Here is a 21,686-nt window from a genome sequence, read left to right on the forward strand (position 1 = left end):
CACGGTGGCTGGGATGCGTGGGGGCCAAATTTCGACAATATTCATTTTCTAAACATATTCATTTCTAAATATTTTTATATTATTTTTAGACTTTTTTTTTAAAGTAGTTTATATAATTAATATATATATTATTTTTAGAAAAAGTAAAGAAGATATCGAATAGTAAGTAGATAATACTATTATAAAAAGACTTAATAAATATAAACTTTTATATATATTAGCTAATTTAATTAGAAGAATATTATCTTTATTTTAAAAAATAAGAAAGTAATTAAAATCTCGAAGAAAATAATATAATACTTTATCTAAAATACGATTTATAGTAAAATTAAAAGAAAATTAATATAAAGAAAATACTATTCTTAATATTATATAACGTTATAACTCTCTTAACGTCTATATAAAGATTATCTCTTTTTATTCTTTTCTTTTAAAATAATTTTAAAATAATTTTTAAAGTCGTTATTTTTATTTATTCTTTTATATATACTGATTAAATTTTTAAATAAAATATATATTACTTATATTAATATAATAATCTTCTTAAAATATAATTCTAATTTTAGATTTATTATAAGCGTATTCGTAATATATCATTTAATTCTGACAACGAATCGTCATCTACCATCCAATTGCATGGAGGACCTTCGACTTACCAACGGAAAGTATCTTGAAGACGCCCTTCTTTCCAGCTCTAATGCACATCGCATTCACAAGTATGGCAACTTCCCAGATTTCATACCAGCTTGTTACTCCCATAAACAGATTGTTAGGATGACTCTTTATCGTCAAGTAACACCGGTTGTTTGTTGAATAAATCGTTACAATATAAGAGATGTCAGATAGTCAGTAATTTTGTGTAGTCTCAGTGGCCCCACGCAGTGGGTCTGAGCAGGAAACCCTGCCAAGACTTATTTTTTTGGTGTATTGCCCGATATGTAATATTTACACCCTGCGTACATATGATCCTTAACAAAAATGCGCATCTACGTGATATGGCCTTTTTTGGAATTCCCTTGAAAAAAGTCGAATAAATAGTCAAATAGGCCCTCGTCAAATTAGGAGCTGTGGTGCAGTGGTTAAGAAGTAGGCTTCCAATTCTATTCCACTAAAAAACTCAGCTAACTCAGCTTATAGCAGCGGCACCAGTACTTAAGAACGCCGTACGTCTTAACAGACGCGCAGCACCACACAGGAATTCCTCCACAGTATATTAATCCTCGGGGTAACCGCTATAGTACTCGCCGGACCGACGGCACAGCGTGTTGGGGAAAATGCGTGGCCTCACCAGTTAGTTCATTACTTCGATTAGACGCCGCAGTCTCCCCCCATTTTTTGCAGTCTCCCCCCATTTTTTGGTCGGCTAGGCTTATAAGAGTCGCCGCGGCGATAAGTCGTCGCGGCGATAAGTATAAACAAATAAATAAGTAAGTAAGTAAGCAAGTAAGTAGAGTATCGCCGCGATGACTTATCGCCGCGGCGACTCTCGTAAGCAAAAGTAAGTAAGCAAGCAAGCAAGTAAGCAAGCAAGCAAGTAGAGTATCGCCACGGCGATACATGTAAACAAACAAGCGATCAAACTTGCGGAGAGTAGAGCGGAGAGCGAAGCGGAGATAATTCATCCTTTTGGTGTGAAGTCAGATATTGGTGGCGGCGACATCGATGAATAAGAATATCTCGCACGACGTCGGAGTCTCTTATGGGTATATAAAATGTAGAAAAAGACGTCTTTGAATGCAGGAAGGTCTGCGTCGTCGTTATGAACGAGCTGATCGAATGTCGCTTGGTCATCTCCTCCGTACTTTTATGCCCGGCAGCCCGGGAACCAAATATTTGAATTTTTGAATTTCTTTCGATCCGAACTATTAAAAGTTTTTAGACTTCGCCATATATGTAGAGGAAGGATGTTACTATAAGATATAGAGAGGTTAATATCTAAAGTTCGAAGATACCTCGCTGTCGCCGCCATAGAGAAAGTTGGGTATCTGAGTGTTTCCAATATATTCTATACTTATACGAGCTCGTTCTGGCGTGCCAACCACGTTAATATTATTTAAGATATATATACTATAATCCCTTCAACTTTTAAGTAAAGCGTATTCGAGTTAATATATATTTCTATAGAGGGCGTATCTCGAGTGCTTAACTTTCTAATTAAGGGTAATATAATAAATCTACTCGAGTAATTTCTTAATCTAATTCGTTATATAATCTTTTAATAATACTAAATACGATACGCTATCGTCTAAGGTTTTTCTAATAAAGATTAATCGACTAAAGGTAAGTGCTATAAGCGTTAGCGGAGATCGCGGATCCCGGATTAGCTTATGCGATAACAACAAGTTATTCGATTTTAATAAAAGGCTTAAATACTTAATTAGCGACCTCGATAGGCCTATTCGCCCCGCGATTGATTTTAAAGAATTATATAGTAATCGTGGAAAAATCGTTGAAAGTCGCGAATTTCGTATTTCGGTCAATTATTGCGGGTGTCTTATACAAAATAACGGTCAATGTAGCGATTCCAGGGTTTCCTACTTAGACTCTAGAGAGGGGGTATACCGTAATAAGCTTGCGATATGATTGGGCCCCGAAGCGAGGCACGGGTGTAGGTGGCATAAGGTACCCCGGCTAGGCCGTGAGTCTGAATTACTAGGAATACATGCTGTGAGCGTGTAAGGAGTGACATAATCGTGTGCCATTCCTCCTGGTCCAAAGATTTCTAAGGACTGGGAGGTGTCCATCCGGTCTGCCAACCCATTGCAAGACTTTTCGATCCCAGGCCCGCCTGCGCTTCCAAATCAACGCACGTTATCACTCCAGAAGTACGGATCGTATTCGGATACAGAGACAAGGAGATTATCATCGCCTCCTGAACTTTCATTCCGCTCCATAGGATCCGCTGCAAGACCTAGGCCGATTGAATATCACGCCACTCAACAAAAGTTCGTACCCGGCCTCCTATCGACGGAATACCGCTCACGCACCTCTGAGTAAGGTGTGTGTGTGTGTGTGTGTGATTCCTACATCGGAGGGGCGCCCCTCTAGCCATATAGGCAAGAGTGGGACCGTTTTTCCCCACTCAGCCTTACGGCTATATCCGGTTTTTAAGTATAATATACTATCTAGAGTAACCTATACGCCTAATACATATAAAGATATAGAGAAAAGAGAAGAGAAGAAATAGTGCTAATTAAAGGGTTATCTTCAGGCTATACCTCCTCAATTCTATCCCGCCTCGTTTTTATCAAAGTTCCTTATTTATATTATTCGTTTTATTATCTTTCGTTAAGTATTAGTTAATCGATTAGCTTTTATAAAGTCGCTCGAGAGGTAATATCTTAAATATCTTTCTTAAAGTAATTATTCTTATACTCTATAGCTATTATAATATTAAGTAACGACGTTTATAAAATATATTCTCTTTTAAAAAATCGTTATTATATTATAATTATACTTTAGCTACTATAATCGCTAAGTTAATTATCTATATCTTCTATACCCTTAAATTCTATATCTAAATAAAATCGTTATTTTACTTCTCTATTTATAATATTCAACTTAATACTTAAATAATTTTTATCTCGCGAACGAGCTTCTAAAAATTCATTCTAAAGATATCTTTTATATTAGCTTCTCTAAGTATATTACTATCGTATCGTATAATAAATATTAAATATATTCTTTCTTATACACCGATAGTTATCATCTATAATATCGCCTTAAAATAATAAATTATATATTCACTCGGGGGTAGATTAGCTAATTCTACTACGGGGTCGTCTGTAAGAGGATCTACGCTCGTATCTATTATAAGAATATATTATCTCTTTAGATTCTCGTCTTATATAAAGACTATAGCTTCGAAGCGAAGGTATTTAAATTTAATTATTCGCTACGAATCGTCTAGCTCCTCTAATAGAGCGATATAATTACTATTATACTTCTTTAAAAGAGTATTTTATAAGTCTTTAATAGTATTATAGTCGGTTTTAATCTCATCTTCTCGACTATATCTAAAGCTATAAACGACTATCTTTAAATATAGTAACGCTAGTATATTCTATACTATATATAAGATATAGCGTTTTTATATCTCTTTAAATATCTTAATCGCGGTAATTATCGTCGAGAGTAAGAAGATATTATAAGATATTATAGGCGAGGTCGAGAATAATAAGACTTAACTTAATCGATTAGAGATTATATCTAAAGTCTATTAATATAAATAAAGATTTAAAGGCTGGAAATTAGATATAATTTATATTAAAAGAAAGATAAAAGCTTCGAGGCTATATATAATCTCTTATTATAAATTACGACTATCGGCTATTTCGTTAATAAGATAACTATTTCCCTAATAACCGCCTATAATAAGAGTATTCTATATATACGATTTCGTCTATTAATTCTATAGGCAGGTACGCTATAAGCTATCTACTCGAGGAGATAAGATTATATTACTATAGATGGATATTAAGTTCGTTATACTCTTTTATATTAATCTAAGACTTAGTCGATCTTCTCGAGTTTAAAAGCTCTTCCTCTTATTGCCGTTTCCGTAAAGGGAAATATCTCGAAGAGATAATAGTATTAGTGTTAAAAGGGTCTTGTAGCCTATACTCGGGTCTATATAACGTATATCTTATTTTGTAGAATTAAGATCGAGATATTACTTTTACTCTACTATTTAAGACTATAATAGAATTATAAGATATTTATTTCTCTTTCTAAGATCCTCGAAAGCTTTATCTCTTATATCGTCTATTACTTTTAGTATTATACTTATTCTACTAAACTTATATATTTATTATTTTATAGACTATAGAATTATCGTATTTAACTATTAGATTAAAAAGACTTCTCGCTATAGCGCGTATCGGGTTTTCGAATATAAAAAGATTAATCGATGCGATTAATATATTCTTAGCTTATTTAGAGATATAATAATTATCTTTAGACGAATTATAGAAGACGCTATATTTAACCTCTAGTAGTAAGGATAATAACTTTTAATAATAATATTTTATTATTATTAGAGAGCGATAACGAATAAAGATATTTCTCGTAAGAGCTAATTCTTATAAGATTTCTAAAATTCTCGAGGCGTCGCGTTTAGTGCTTTCGATTAATATTACGTCGAAGAATAGAAGATAAGTATAAAAAGAAAAGAAAATAATACTAATAATACTAATAAAATAGCTTATAAATAGGGCGACTAAATATTATCTACTCGAGGATATTAAAATATATAAATTAAATTCTAGTCTATAACTTCTTAGAAATATACTATTACCTTCATATTCTTTAATATATAAACTATAAATTATCTTAATATAGAAAATCTTAATACGATATCGTATATTTATATTAGATCTTAATCTTACTAAAAACTTTCAGCGTTTATATCTTTATTATAAATTTTATCGCTTTTATTATTAGATTCGATTTAGATAAAATCTCTTTAATATTAATTAGCTAGCTACTTTAAGTAGCTAACCTATCTTTCTTAAATAAAAAATATATCTTAAGAATATAGTTTCGAGTCTAATTACTCTTCTTATAAGTGTATTTAAATATATCGACTACTTAATATATATAAAGAAAATTCTTAAAAGCTATCTTTATTCGTAGCTATATTACTACTAAGCTTATAACCTTTTTTATTTCTATATAAAAATTTATAGTACTATAATATAATTTAAAAATATATTTTTTAAGCTTAATACCTCTTATATATATCTTTTAGAGTACCTCTTAATTTATATTAATTAGTTTTCTAATACGCTATTTAGTCGCTAAGAGTAGATAGTATTAATTCTTATTAATATCTTATTACGATACCCATTTTATAAGCTTATCTACTATCTTATTATTTAAGACGTCTTTATAGACGGCGATTTAGCGTAGAGTAATTAATATATTTTTCTCTCTTAGCTTAACTAGCTTTTTTATAATTCTCTTAAAGATATATTATTCTAATTATCTCTATAAGTTCGCTATTAACTATATTATCGTCTAATTATTAATCTAGATAATAAGCGCTAGAAATATAATATCTATAGCGATCTCATAGACTATATTAATTTCTTCGAGTTCCCTAAAGTAAACGATATAGTATTCGCTATCACCGAGATATCGTATTTAAGTTTTATCTATTTAGAGAGTGTAGGCTAATACCTATTTTATTATCGATATCGCTATCATCGATATATATATATAAAAAGTTATAATCTATACTTATAATCTTATTATATTCTTTAATAATCTTTTCTCTATTTTTATATATCTTAATACTTAATAATTTTTATTATAAAGGCGTAATATAGAAAACGCGTCTCTTTATATCACCTTATATCTATTATTCGTAAACTCTAAACTCTAACTATTCTAAAGAGCTCTTAAGCTTTACTCGTTTACTAGTTAATTTCTATAGTTCGTTTATAATTTAAATCGATTTAATAATATTATAATTAAAATAAATCTAGATTCTAAGAATAATCTCTATAATAGCTTTTTTTTAGAGCTAAATATATTAAGAGCTAGTAATATTCAACGTCTAGAGTATTATCTACGATATTTTTAAATTCTTCTAAAATAATATATATCGCCCTTTTTTATATAACTCTTAGTATTTTAAAGATTCTTTTCTCTTTAACTTTATATTTCATAGCTAGTAATATATATTATATAATATATTTAAATAATAGCGTAAATAAGATTATTTTTTAATAGAGCTTTCTTAAATCTTTATATAGAATTTTCTAAGTTGATCTCGCGTAGTTTGCTAATTCATTTAACTTTATAATAGCTTTTACTTCTAATAACTTAATATAATTCTTTTAAGTTAATTTAAAATTAAATATAAGATCTAAAAGCTTTACTACTTTATTAAGCTTAATCTTATAAATATTTAAGTTTAATTCCGCGTTTAGATCATTATTTAACTATTTCTTTATTATTCTTATTACGATTAACTAAAAGTAAATAAGTTTATACTTATTTATCTTAAATTTCGAAATATATATTAATGCTTATTACTAGATATTCGTATAAATCTTCTTTAGTATTTTATAATTAGCTTAAGTTATAGAGCCTCTTATAAGTACGCTAATATCGTTAATATACATCGATATTAGATAATCTTTCTCTCTATATATATCGATAATATCGGCGTTATAGAATAGATAGAGGATAGAGAAGATAGAGAATTTTTAGGGGATTTCTATTTTCACTTCGTATCTAGAGAATTTACTCTCAAATATAACGATAACTATAAACCTATTACTTAGAAAGCTATTAATTTATTTAATAGCTTTTTCGCTAATATCTTATTTTCGTAGGTTATAAATTAGTTGAAAGTAGGAAATGTTATTAAAAGCGTTCTTGACGTTTAATATTAATAATAATATAATTTAATTATTCTCGAACTTTTAGACTTTATATATTTCTTCTAATATTATATAAATTATATTCTTAATTAACGATAGCTTTCGCTCGCTTATATATTTCTTAGAGAAAAATTAATATTCCTCTACTAGATAACTAATTCTTATAATAATAATCTTTTTAAGTCTCTTTTCTAGTATACTAAGAAAGGCGATTAATCGATATAATTTAGATTAAATATAATCGTTTTTATTAGATTTTTTTAATACTATTATTTTTAAATAATGAAAGTATTTTAAGTAATATCCTAGATCGATATATATATTATAAATATATCTTAATTATATTTTTATATATTTTAGAGCGAGTTATAAAATTCGAAAAATTAGTTTATTCTCATCTACGGCTTTATTTAGATAACTTATAAGTATTATCTATTAAACCTCTTAAATCGTAATAATTAGAAATTTCTTTAATATAGAATAATAATATTTTTCGAGGTCGTTTAGCTTAATCTATCTTATTCGAGAAAAGAAAATATTCTTTAAAAGTATTATCTTCTTCTCGACTTTAATTGCGATAATATTATTTAGCTCTACTAGTTCGAGAGTAAAAGAAGAGATTCTAATTTATTTACTTTTAATTTATTTATTAAATCTTTATAGCTTCTCATCGCTATTGTATTCTTTTATATATTACCTTTAACTTTCGATTCTCTTACTCTTAAGAAATCTTTTTTTAACGTTATAAACTTAATTTAATATCTTTCGATCCTAGCAATCGCGGGTTAATTATTATATTCATTCTAAACTTCTAATCTTCGATATAATTTATTTACTCTCTTTATTTATAAAGGGCTTAGATTTTATAATAATTCTATTAATCGAGATAGTCTTTATCGTTATTTCGATAAGAATTATAATAAGTTAATATATCTACTCGTCGAGATTCTCGATTATTATAATTAATTTATTTATAATTAAAAGCTTAATCTAGAGTTTAGCTTAAAAATCTATTATATTAATCTTTTTCTAATTTTAAGTTTCTTTTAGAGGCTTAAAGTAAATATTTCGATTTAATTCTATAAGAATTACTTCGTGATCTAAGTCGAAGTTCTATTTCTTTATAATACCGTATTTAATTATATTTTCGACTATAGTTATTATAGAGAATATTAGATCTATAATAATAATATCGCTTTATTTTCTCAATTTAAAGATTAATAAATCTTTAAACGTTAGAAGCTAAAGTCTCGTTTTATCAATTATATCTATTAATTAATTTATTTCTATATATTAATATTTTTCTAAGTTTATCTATAGAGAATAATATAGATTAAAATCGTTTATTATTAGATGTTTATCGATTATATTTCTTATAATCGCGGTTTAAAGAGTATTAAGAGTTATAATCTTTAAGTAATCTCTAGCGATCTTATTTTTATACCTTCGAAAATACGCTTCTCATCTTTAAAAGAAGAATATATTATATATATTATAGATATATAAAGTTCTTTATTTTAATTCTTATAATTTAAATATTATAATAATTAAATCGCTATTATAGACTCGAGAGTATTATTAATTTATAGAAATCTTAATATTAATATATATATAAACTCTAATTATATTTTTTCAATTTAGGTAATATAGATAAAAGTCTATTAAAGCTAGATAATATATCTAGTTTTTCTAAAAGTACTTCTAGAGCTTCTAAATAGCGAGGATATCGTATTTAAACTTCGAAATATTTTGAAATAATGAAATTATTACGTTTAATAACTTATCGATATTATATTATAATATCTTAAGTTATATTTTTAATAGCTTTATTACTTATTTCTTTAAATATATATTTATTAAGAATTCCCGCTAATTATAATACTTATAGAGTTTAATATATTTATAAATTTAATAGCGCTTTAAGTAATACGATCGCTAGATTCGATAAAAGTTCGCTTACTTAATATTTTCTATATAATTTCTAATTTAAATCCTCTAAGAGATACTATATAGTTTTTTTTAGCCTTTCTTTACGCCGAGATCTTCTTTATATTCTTCTATCTATTATAGAATAAAGAGTTTAATAGCTTATTAATTCTCTTACTTATAAACTTTATCGTTATAATAGGTAACTAATTCTTTTTATCTATATTCTCGAAGAGATTATAAAACTTTTATAATAAAGAGAGCCTAATCTCGAAAGAGAGTAATACCTCTTATATTTATCTGATTGAAGGCTCTCATTTAGATTATTAGCGATATTCGAAATAATATCTTATTATTTAGCTTTTACTTACGATAGCGATCTTTATATAATAACGAGAGAAGGCTTTTCGCGTCTATTCTCCTCTTTTTCCCCGTATTCACTATCTTTTATAAGTGTTCTTTAGAGCTTTATAGAGTCGCGAAAGTAGGCGGAAAGATATTTATATCCGCTATCGCTATAATACTTATATTTTAAATATTAATTTAAGATATTAATATTAATTAGAAGAGGCCTTTAAGCTTCTTAACTAAGATATCTTCGATATTTATAATTATAATCTTCTTATTAGGTTCCTTTACGATTAATTCTATTATATCTAATTCTTTCGCGAGTTTTTTAATATAAAACTTTTTAGTCTTTCTAGATTTAAATATAATTAATTCTATATCTCGAGATATAATTATATTAATATCTAGATTCTATAATTAAGCGTCTTTAATTTATAATTAATTAATATTACCCTCGAAATAGAAAGCTTAAACTTAAAGCTTTATTCTTTTCTCAATCACTTTTATAATAATACTTTTTATTCTTTTATATTCGAAGTTAAATACTATATATTAGCCTTAATAATTAATATATCTAAATTTAAAACCTTATTTTTAGAGCTCCGCATATACGCGGGAATCGTAATTTTATATATAGTATATATAGATAGATTCTTTAACTTTATATAAAGATATAATATAATTAGATTTCTAATAGCGAAAGTATCTAATAACTCTACTCTCTTATATATAATTAATATAATTATAATATTTATTTCCTCTTAATAATATTTAGCTTAAGTTGTTTACTTAGACGACATTCGCGTAATATAGATTAATAAACTCGGCGACTATCGCCGAGGCTTTAATCGATAAATTTCTAATTTTATTTTTATTTAGTTAGCCTAGATATCGAATTTTCGCTTCGAGAATTCTATATATATTAATATCGATAATGATTTTAATAAGACTCTTAATATCTCTCGAGAATTAATAGATTTTAATAGAGATATTATAGATTATTATATTAAATATAAAAATTAAAATAAACGCGTCTTTCCCGAAATACGCTACTCATTCCTTAGCTTTCTTAGCATTTCTTAGAGTTTCAACACCTCTTCGAGTTTTTATTAGAAGTTAAAAGTTCTTAAATTTAAATTATTTAGCTACTTCGACCTCTATAACTTTAAGCGTTAAATATTTCTTAAAGCGAATTTCGATATAGTTCTATAGCTACTTTAGAGTATTAATATAAAACCTTTTAATAGCGTTATCGTTCTTTACTTTAATAATAATCTAATAATTTTTCTTATTCTCTAAGTCTAGGGGTGGTGCTAGCTATATAAAATATAATATTATTATACTTTATAATAGCGATAAGAAGGCGACTAGAAGGCCTTTCATCTACGCTTTTATAAATTTTTAAATTTTAATAATAACTATTTCTATAGAATTCTTTATAGTTATTACATCGCCTTCGATACGCTTAATAAACTATTCTAGACGTAGTATAGCGTTAAGAAATTCTTTATTATTTAATTAATCGATTATTTTTATAATTACTAAAGATACTATATAAAGTAAGACTTCGGCGACTATATAGGATATATACTCGCGTTTAATATCGTTAAGACTACTCTTAAGATACTTAAGAATAATCTTAGATATATTCTTTATAAGTAGAAGCTATTAATTAATAAGAAGAGTCTTATAGTTCTCGAGAGCCTTTAGCTATTTCGACTTATTATTCTTCGATATAATATACTATAAAAAGAAAAACGAGTACGATAAATATATCGCGTAGGAATAATTGAAAGTAACTATAATAGTATTTTAAATACTATTTAAATAATAGCTATAAGGGCTGTTGAAATCATTGATGATGACTCTGAGTAAGGGTAGCGGTGGCGAAGTACGCATTGATCGGCGTTACATGAGCGGAAGCCTTCCCAGGCACAAGGTATATGGTTCGACAATGCAAATCGGGCAAATTACCAAACAAACCCCCAAAAAAAAAATCCTTACCGAATCATACCCCTAATTACCGAATCATACCCCTAGACCAAATCACACCCAAATATGGGGTATGATTCGGTAATTTGTTATTGCTTGGGGTATGATTTGGTAAGTTATCAAAGTGGCCTCAAACTACGAAGGAGATAATCCGCGATCTGGCTTATTCGATCATAGAAATAAGGGAGTTTCTCCGACCGCATTTGATGAGAATTCTATCAGCCTAAAAACATCAGACGAAAGCCGAGTGGGCGAAATTTCGACTAACCCGAGTTACCGCTAGGCTAGAAAACTGTGCCCGGGGGTGTCCGCACTTCACGCTGCAGACACCCCTTTGGGTCCCGTAGGCCCGCGGGCTGGGCCCCAGCCCCGAAGGAATAATTCCTAACAATACCACTACGCTACGCAGCGGGGCGGGGCGGGGTAAGCTTCGGGGGTCACCCCCGCCCCGAAACCCGCCCCGTTCCGTAGCGTAAATACCACCGTTATCAATAATCAAGTCGACGATAAGCCTACCGCTACCATTACCTTCATTAGACCCTCTCATATCAGAAAGCTATTATTTTTCAAATCATACCCCAAGCAATGGCAAATTACCGAATCATACCCTATATTTGGGTGAAATTTGGTGTAGGGGTATGATTCAGTAATTAGGGGTATGATTCGGTAAGGATCCATACTTTTGGGGTATGAATTAGTAATTGCGGAAGCCTTCCCAGGCACGATAAGGTTCGACAACGCAAATCCCATCAGCGGGTTCGAACATCAGAGCCGGCGTGTCTACATCGAAAAGAGAAGGGCTCACAGCTCATGAATCGTCTCGGCAACCCAATATGGTGAACATCCGCCTCACGTGGTCCAAAATTTAAAAACTTTGTCTCAGGCCCAGTCACCCAAGGAACACGTAAGTGCTTCCTCGCACACCTGCAGATTCAGAGGCGTCCCCATCCCTCATTGCAGTTGAAGATTGGGTCCACGGACAAGTTCAGCTTTAACAAGGACTCGTTGTACCCTCGGTCGAGCACTTCACATGTGGGCAAAGAGAGAAGGGAGTCGCTGACCCCCCATGGGTAGAGTTATTATTTGACAATGCAGGCACAGAATTTGGCTTTGTTCTCAGTGATTGTATTGGTTCGCAAGGGCGTACGAGCAGAGACAAGACGGTGGAGGTACATATCAACGCGAGGTGTAGTGGGATCATCAAAGCCAACATTCCCCAATGAAAAGCAGCAGAACAAGATTCGGGCTTAGATTTTTCTACAGTGCAGCAGACTTCTGCTCGGCATATTTGCGCTTTGTCGCTCCAGCGCATTCGACTGATTTGCAGGCTTTCGCGTACCGGAACCGCTTGACCACTCACACAGATGCTTTTGCACCTTCTGCGAGAGCGCATCGTTGATTATTTGAGACCTTGTCTTTTGCACGCCCGGTCTTTTTTGCTGTCGCTCTCACATTTTCTTTCAGACATGAATCTCGATTTTCAGTACACCACTTCCTCCAGCTCCTCCAGGGTTTTAAAGCTGAGTTCGTCCTTGTCAATGACACGCCGCTAGAGCCGGCCGGAGTCTATCAATGGCTAGGGTGCATAATATATAGTTTTTGGGAACGCATAATATAGGAAATGCGGAATCTTAAATCATAAGTCCGTTTAATATTAAATATTTACTTTTATTAATTTCTATAATAACTTTATATAATAAATATAAATTTTTTTTTTTTTATTAAAGATCTAATTTTATTTCTTTATCGATCTTTAACTTGAAAATCTTTTTTTTTTTATTATTTTTTTTTTTTTTTAAAAACATAAAAACTATATAGAGATTTTAATAAAGGAATAATAGTAATTTTAATAATATTTTTTTTATTAGATTATTTTTATATTTTTAAAAATATCTAATTCGATATAATAATATTTTTAAATTTCTATTTAAATTTTATTTTTATTTATTGTTATAAAATATTAATATTCTTATTATATCGCTAAAATAAATAATTATATTATTTAGTGATATTTATTATATTAAGTTATAGATAGTTTTTTATTTATAGTTATATTATAATAAATATAATATAATTATTTAAATAAATAATAATAGTAGTTTAATTAAGTGCTATATTAGATTTTTTTTTTAATTTTTTTTTATTTATACTTTTCTTTAAAATAAATAAATTTTAAAACTTTTAAATTTTTTAAACTTTAAATAAGTTATAGTTTATTATTTAATATATATTTAATATATAAAAGAATTATATATATATCTTTTTATCTATAAAAGAAAGTACTCTTAATAAAGTTAGAAGTTATTATTATTTTTTATATGTTTTAATTTAAATAAAATATATGGTTTTAGAAGTTATTTCTATAAGCTTGATATTTTATTTATTTTTTTTATTAGATTTAAAGCAATACATATATAATTTAGTTTTTATCTTCATATTGACCATGTCCCGACTGAGTATGCAGCCATGGTCGGGCGAGGTAGGATTAAGCAACCTCACCTTGATTATAGAAACACATGGATCTAGGCGCTTGGAGCATGTGGTCTCGAACTTCGACACCAATGATGGCGAGGGTGTCTGCGCTCGTTCTTGTGTTTTGCTTACGCTTTAGCTGCACATATGCAATGATGGTGAAATTTCCCAATTAGATTGTACCCAATGATCATGCTGAATAGATTCCAGGTAGTCGAGAGCAGTCATCAAGGAATACCAACAAGCATGAACCCAGGCGGTGCAGTCTCTCCTTTTCTTTCGAGATTTCCTTCACTGGGTGACCTCTGTACCTTTTACCCCTACGGCTTGGGATACGAATGTCTCCCAGATGGTCAACTTGTGTTCAGACTACTCCCTTCACTAATGATCCGAGGGCCGCCCTCTTCTGCTTACCTCCGGTCACAGTGTCAGTATTCTCGCCACTGTGTAGAGCTGGGACCAGACGATCCTGATCGGACAACGCCGGAGAGGCCGGCTTTTGTTGCGGATGGGGGGCAGGGTGTCGTGGGGCCCGTCAGCGTTCAACCTTCCGCTCCTCAATGCACCGCTCCGACATTCCTTACCCAGGAAGATTACACTCCGGATTACGAGCATAGGTATTGGTGTGACGAATTTTGGCTGTGAGTCTGCCCTTTCCGATAACTTATTCCCGTCCATTAGAGTACCTCGAGCAGAGCCGTGAGACACGAATGCGAAGGTAGAGCCTTCCATCAAGCTTCAGATCTCGTATCAATGGAGGAGGAAAAAAGCTGACTTCGAGGCCTGGAAGTGGCGAGCCCGCGTATCAAGACTGCCTTAGAGCCCTAGATGAATTTGACATTCTCGAAGACGATGAAGATGAGTCTAGCACTGCCGCTTTTCTGGCCATCGGCGAAAGGGCAAGTTACATAGCGCTGTATGGAGAAGACCCGCTTGGGCAAGAGGGAATATATCAACTTCCCGTAGTGAAAACAAATGGTATTCTACTTCTCTACTGTCAGAATTCTCCTAACTTTGAGTCTGTATACTAACTCAACAGCAAGGATCTTGCTCCATTGCTGTAGCACGAACGATATACACTAGGCATTTATTCCATTCGGAATACTGGTCGGTGTTGCAGGGAAATGCAAATGGTATGGTAGAACTCTGCGTCAAGACGCAAGGGATTGGAGGATGGCACGAAACGAGTACGTTCCTAATACATGCCCATTTATGAACCGCTAATGTCGACTCAGAATGTCGTAGTAATGGTGAAAAGGCTCCGTTGGTTGCACACGTTTATCATAATGAGTCCAAGTTCTGAAGAATGCTCGGAATACAAATGGCATGTGCGACCGACGCCGAAGGTAACGCTGTATGCGAGAACGCCGGGGACGAATCGGAACCACCTACCAAGAATCCAATAACCGGAGGAGGCGACTGGAATGCTGAAGGCCGGGGCGATGCGGGACAAGGCACATCTGCTGACCCTCAACCTCCCGCCAGACAACAGTGCAATGAACGCTGTACTGAACCCGATGACTACGATTACGCCAATGGCTGCATCTGCCTCCATGCAAAATTGCACTTACGTTTCCCCAGCCTGTTGCCTCTCAGGCAATGGAATCGTGTTCGAAGACCCGTCAGAGAATCTTGCTATGACAGTACAATTGCCGAATGCGAGTGTTTGCTGCGATGAGGCGACGGGAAAGTCGAGAAGTTCGAGTACTGGGACAGATTTTGCGGTAGGGGATCCGGCGTGTCCCGTTGCCATTGTGCAGGTCGTGACCAATACTTGAATGCAAAGGCAGCTCCTTTTGAAATCTCATGTGATCCTGACCCGGGAGAGGGTGTCTTCATACTCTCGCTTTAGCGTCGAATTCACCGAATTTGGTACCAGCGACATGCCGGAGAACCTCGATATCAAAGTGATGATAGGAGGCGGTGCACGTGCGCATTGACCACGTTTGGAAAAATTGAACGTTGTTGTGCATGCTTGGATCCAATGTTTTGAAGATGCCGACCGCTCAACACAAAATTTCTTGCAGCGCTCGGCCAGCTGCTGCAGAGGTTTGTGGGTAAGGCCTGTGGCTCGCAAAATACTTGCTTCTGCAGCTCTTCGTGATAAAATGTCAGGCTCCTCCGTCATCGTTGCATATAACGATAGTATGTGCCCCGAAACTGTCTGACAGAGCGTCTTGCTACCAGAGGTGCTAGCGTCGACGAACACCAAGAAGAATCGAAAGGTCATTGCTTCGATACCAAATGTCGGAGGGCGCTCCGATCAAACCACCGCATGGGATTCAGAGGATTCTTCAAGTCGATAATCTGCAAGCAAAAGGAGATACGGGGCCGCAGATCGACAGCGCAGCCAATGTGGGTAATCGTAACGCCGCAAGGGAAGAAGGTTGAAACGAAGAATGCACTGCCTCATGTCCCATCAATCCTTCGTAACTTCCTCATGAGACCACGTTCCACGAGAGCGCGTTTTGTTTTTCTCGTCTCGTGTCCTTCTTTGCTTGACCCCTCATAACATCTGCCTGGTATAAAGTCAAACAGTGACTCCACAACTCCTCCGGTCCTCTTGAACCTCAATTTCTCAACTTCTAGAAATCTTGTAACCATCGATGCATTTCCACAAGATGATTCTTGCGCTCTTCGTGTCCCATTGGCCCTTACTGCTGGCTCAGCAGCCGTGCTACTGGCCCGATGGCTCCGGCATAGCGCCCGGTCAAGGACATTACGTGAACTGCTATGCGTCCCGAGACAGTGCCTGCTGCTTGAATGGAGAGGTTTGTCTGTCGAACGGTCTATGTTATGGATCAGAGATAGGTTCGGTACGCCCCATCGCACCCTCCTTCCTACCTGGGACTGTCACTCACACTGTCCCTTATGCGATCCAAACACTGATTCCCGGAAACAGACGTATCGAGGCGCATGCACTGTCAAAGACTGGAGTAATACGACGGCATGTCCAAATCAAGGATGCAACGACGGTGAGAACTCTTTCCGGGTTTGATCTTGGATCTTTCCTCTAACCGCTTACATCTGCTCCTCAACCCGTAGTAGCCGCTAAGTCTTTCCATGTCAGTGCAAAGAGATACAGCGTCCAATCTTTGGAATTGTCCAGCAGTGAACGGTCCATTCAACTAGTGGTGTGGCGATGAGACTAAGAATACGGCCTGTCAGACAAGCATCGACACAACTTTCGTTAATGATACGAAGGGCTCTACCTTAGGATCTCCACCTGTCACACCGTCGCCATCAGCTCCCACCAAAAAAAACCCCGGCGATTCCCGTGACCACTACCTTCCCCACTGGACCCATATCGACAATGACTACGGTCCAGGCGTCCTCCCTAGCCAACACGTCCACGGGCCCTCCTGCGCCTGCTCAAACCCAGGAGCAGTCGACCAGCCTGCCGACCGCAGTAGGAGTCGGGATCGGTGTCCCGCTCGGAACAACTGCCATCGGATTCCTCGGCTTCTGGTTCTGGAAAGAAGCGGTGCGGCAACGCAGAAGCAAGGCCCGAATACCGACACAGCGGACCGGTTTGAACAACAGCAGTCGATTTGCCGCAGCGCCCATTGATCGATCTTTGAAGGAACTTCCCGATACGCACCTTCCGAGAGAGCTGGATGGCCAGGGGGGAATTGTACTACCCGGTATCTGAAATTGCAGAAAGGCGAATCCTCTTTCGAGTACATTTCTCCAGCTTGAACCCTGTTTGTTCTAACGCTCGCGCACCGCCACCCTAATTTATCAGCAGCGTAGCCAAGAGTCCACAACAACATCACGGCAGGACAGAGAATAAGAAACCAGTGTCGAATCAGGTTCCCGGCCTCCTCCCAGCTGTCAGAATTCAAGTACGTGATCTGCAGATCGCATCGATTATTCTATCGTATTATAAAAATGGATTTTTTATAATTTTAGTATATTTGTTTTTAAAAATTTTTAATGTTTTTTTTATTTGTTATTTTATTTTTTTAATTTTATTTTATTATTATATAATTATCGATTATTCTATCTCAGGACTCCTCTAGGCCAATGTCCACACTCTATACAGATAAGGTGGTTTTTTTTCCAATAGGTGGCTAGGAGGAGGCTAAGAATCTTCTATTGACACCAGCGACGTGTCGGATCACCCACCTGAGTCGTATGGGGTTATAAGACCTGATCCCGGGGGAGTCCCAAGATAGAACCATTCATGCAATCTACACACCACCCAATCCTACCCTACCCGAAATCCCGACGAGTCACACGCAAGAACCAGCGAAGCGGATCTCTTCGCATCCCCCAATTCCTCAACACGTCCGCACGATCCTCACCGCTCCCACAAAATCCCATCCCGCCCAAAAAACGCCCCCTACCGATCCATCCATCCGCTCGGGTACCGAATGTCAACTCCGTCCGCACATACTCCGCGGAGAAAATCTCCAGGGCCCCGGTTGTGTTATGATGACACTCCGTCCGTTGTTCGACCGGGAAGAACTTTCGCACCGTACCGGCAGGGTTGCACACCGGATTCACACGTCCAGGGGGTTTGAGATGGCGCGCCGGCGCGCGGAGCCGGATTTCGCTAGACCAGTACTAGTACGGAAGAAACCCGGGTGACTGGAGGATGGTGATGGGAGGGGAGAGTCTAAGATAGAGATCGAAGGGGATTGTGGATATTCTTCTCTACGCTGTTTGAAAAGAAACGCCCCCCCCCCCTCCCGCCCGGGGATTGGAGGGTCGTTCAACTGTCTCAAGAGCAGCAGCCGGACACATGTCCAAGGAATCCGAGGCATCGGCGATCTCGTGTGTGAGTGCGAGCGTATCTGACATTGCTGACGCGGCGGCGAAGGTCGTCGATGCTGAGCCCCCGTGGCGAGAGTCTGGTCATGACGGAAGCGACAGCGTGTCTCCTGAGGACAGACCCTTTGAACATCTCCGTCAACTGCTTCGTTTCTTAGAAAGGGCGGGTCTCGAGACAGGACGGGTGTGAATGCCGCCCGTACGTATCCCGCGCCGCCGTTGACTGCGATGAGCTGGCGGTCCCGCCCCTTTTGGGGAAAAGGGACAATGGGTTGTACTAGCCCGTTTCACACTTTCGAATCTGTGTCGAATGCAGGAAGGCGAAGTGCATGAGTGTCTGTATGTGAAGGGAGGCATGAATCGCTCGCTACAAGGGTATTGTTCTTGGTTTAACCGATTGAGGATTCAGTTTGTTAGAAACAGTAAGACGTGTCTGTGGCAAAAGGCCGCTTGTACATTGACACACCACTAATGGTCATATGATATTGCCACTTGTCCCTGCCACTTGTCCGTGCATACGACACACCTCGAACAGGTAGCCGCGGGGCGCTTCGGGCAGGCGATGGTGCACAGCGATGTCACCAATATGGAGACTATCTGTATCCAGGCCCTATAGATGGAACGCGTGCTATCTATGGGTATCCAACATCGAGAGCACTGTCGGCAAATCACTACGAGCTCGCGCCCGTGATCTAGGCTGCGCATAAGAGATCCGTGTCGAATGAACGAACGTAGTCATAGCAAAGCGAACCAGGTGGCAATTTTCCCACGCCTAACCCGCTCCACGACCTACCTGCCATGTTCATGCCATGAGGTTGGCATGCAGCTGGGGGAAGCGATGCGGTGTGCGTTGGAAAAGGAGTAGATACCCACGGTATCTTGTCTCTTTTCCGCTAGTCGTGCTGGAGACGGAGAAGCGTTATGTGTCTGCTGCGAGCGTGTTGCTCTGTAGATTCCTTTGCTTGTGTGACCGTGAATTATGCCGCGTGTATGCTATTCGTCACGACGAGGCCATAGCGTAGGCCTCGGTGACGCTTTTTTGGGGGTACTGGGTCTCGGGCAGTCATTGTGCGATCATGGACTGCAAGCAAGTCGGATCACTGTCGAACTGGCTGAGACGCGCATTTTCGGAATTTTCTATTTCTTTGGATCTGGGGAATGTATGCTTGAGCTTTACTGCAGGTCATGATCTGTGGACGTTTTGAGCCATCGAGCTTGGGTGTGGATTGTTACTCAAGTCTGTGGGTCCGATACATGTAGCATGCATTCGTTCACCAGCCATCCTGTGATGTCCTCGAATCCAAAACCAGAGTCCCAAGCCAATAACTCCATGATAAGTCGTTTTGAATTGATATATATTCCCTTCTATGATCTCTTGAAGGTATTTCCTTTCGGCCATTTTGAAATCAATCTCTTTGGCTGTTGCGCCCTGGATGACGGAGAGAATGGTTCGAGCGTGTAACGGCTACTTGCGTTTTGAACGTTATTTACAGCGGGATTGCGCCTAAGTATCACAAAGTCCCGGGGGTGGTCACCAGGAGTATCATCAGTAATACTCGTGACAAGCACAAGAGGCCGCCATATTTTATGAATACGATGGTCCGCCCTTGATACATTCCTATCAACTCGGAGTAACTAACGACGGCAACCCTGAACATGCCACCCGCCCTTCTTCTGCGCGTCCACAGTTCGTCCAGAAAGAATAAATCAGGCGGACGAGGCAATGAGGTAGCAGGAAAAATTCTTTCGGCTAACGCTTGACCCCACCCAGCAGAAAGCTTCACCTTCCTGACTGCCATTGTCTGGACCATGGAATTCGAAGAGCAAGAAGAGGGACAGCTCGACTCCTCGAAGCCCGACGCCAATGATGCGTTTCACTATTGAAAAACTCGGCGAAGCCGTCAAAATTGGTCTCAGCGAGTACCACGCAGTTTTTGAGAGGGAACGACAAAACTCGTGGCTCGGAGAGGAGCTTCGGGCTTCGGGATAGGCTTGAAGGTATGGAGAAGATGTGGGCCTATGAGCAGTCGGCGCCAAGACTTCCACTCGTGACATGGTGGGATGATCTGCTACATGCTGATTTGAGAAATACCAGCCCCACACTGGTCAATGCTACCTACGGAGCCAGCGTCCAGTCTTATTGGCTCGAGGGTGGAAGCATCGGCGGCCAGACTTCTAATGCGAACGTTGCATCAAGCTGCAGCACATGTCGAAGTCGGAGGGTGAGGAGGTACCCAACTTGTGTAAATTTAGGCGTGAGTTGTCATTTTGAAGATTAGCGACGGTGCTTGGAGAGTCTACAACAATAGACGAGCCGCATGAATCATTACGCAGTTATCAATTGGCGAGGGTTTGCCTTCGTTGCTGACTGCTGACTGCGGGGAAAACATACCTAGGAAATCAGCTGTCAGTCTGTTACCCACATTGACACCAAAATGGGTGATTATTGAAGCGCAAGACATGCCACGTCGCCGTCGGGCATAATGTCGTCACTCGAAGCCTGCCGCAGCCGGACAACAGGCGCTCTCAACGGACCGTCGAGCGCTTCCAGAGTTGTGTGTGGGCATGACAGCAATTTGGGGCTGTAAAGTAGATACTCGATGGTCGGTGATGGTCGGAGTTGTCATCCCAGAGATTTGGTGGGTTGGTCATCGGGATTGGAGATCAGCGGTCATGCCCACTTTTTGCTTCCACTGACCTTCTAGCGTCCTTCTAGTTTCCTTCTGGTGACCTTCTAGCGGTCTTCTCTGCGTCACACATACAGGGATCAGGCTGGATCGG

General features: G+C 36.6%; 2 protein-coding genes across 2 annotated transcripts; both read left to right on the plus strand.

The window, feature by feature from the left end:
- Positions 1–14,375: 14,375 nt before the first annotated feature.
- HO173_003699 (uncharacterized protein) lies at positions 14,376–15,416 on the plus strand (the record flags this gene model as incomplete). Its single annotated transcript, XM_037305624.1, has 4 exons — positions 14,376–14,770; positions 14,920–15,107; positions 15,173–15,316; positions 15,388–15,416. 4 exons carry the CDS (start codon positions 14,376–14,378, stop codon positions 15,414–15,416), a joined length of 756 nt encoding a protein of 251 aa, XP_037167379.1.
- Positions 15,417–17,442: 2,026 nt separating this feature from the next.
- Positions 17,443–17,781, plus strand: HO173_003700 (uncharacterized protein; the record flags this gene model as incomplete). Its single annotated transcript, XM_037305625.1, has 1 exon — positions 17,443–17,781. The coding sequence occupies one exon, from the start codon at positions 17,443–17,445 to the stop codon at positions 17,779–17,781; it is 339 nt and encodes a 112-aa protein (XP_037167380.1).
- Between the last annotated feature and the right edge of the window lie 3,905 nt (positions 17,782–21,686).

This window comes from Letharia columbiana (assembly GCF_014066305.1).
Source record: "Letharia columbiana isolate WasteWater2 chromosome Unknown Sc0000009_s1, whole genome shotgun sequence".
NCBI lineage: Eukaryota > Fungi > Ascomycota > Lecanoromycetes > Lecanorales > Parmeliaceae > Letharia > Letharia columbiana.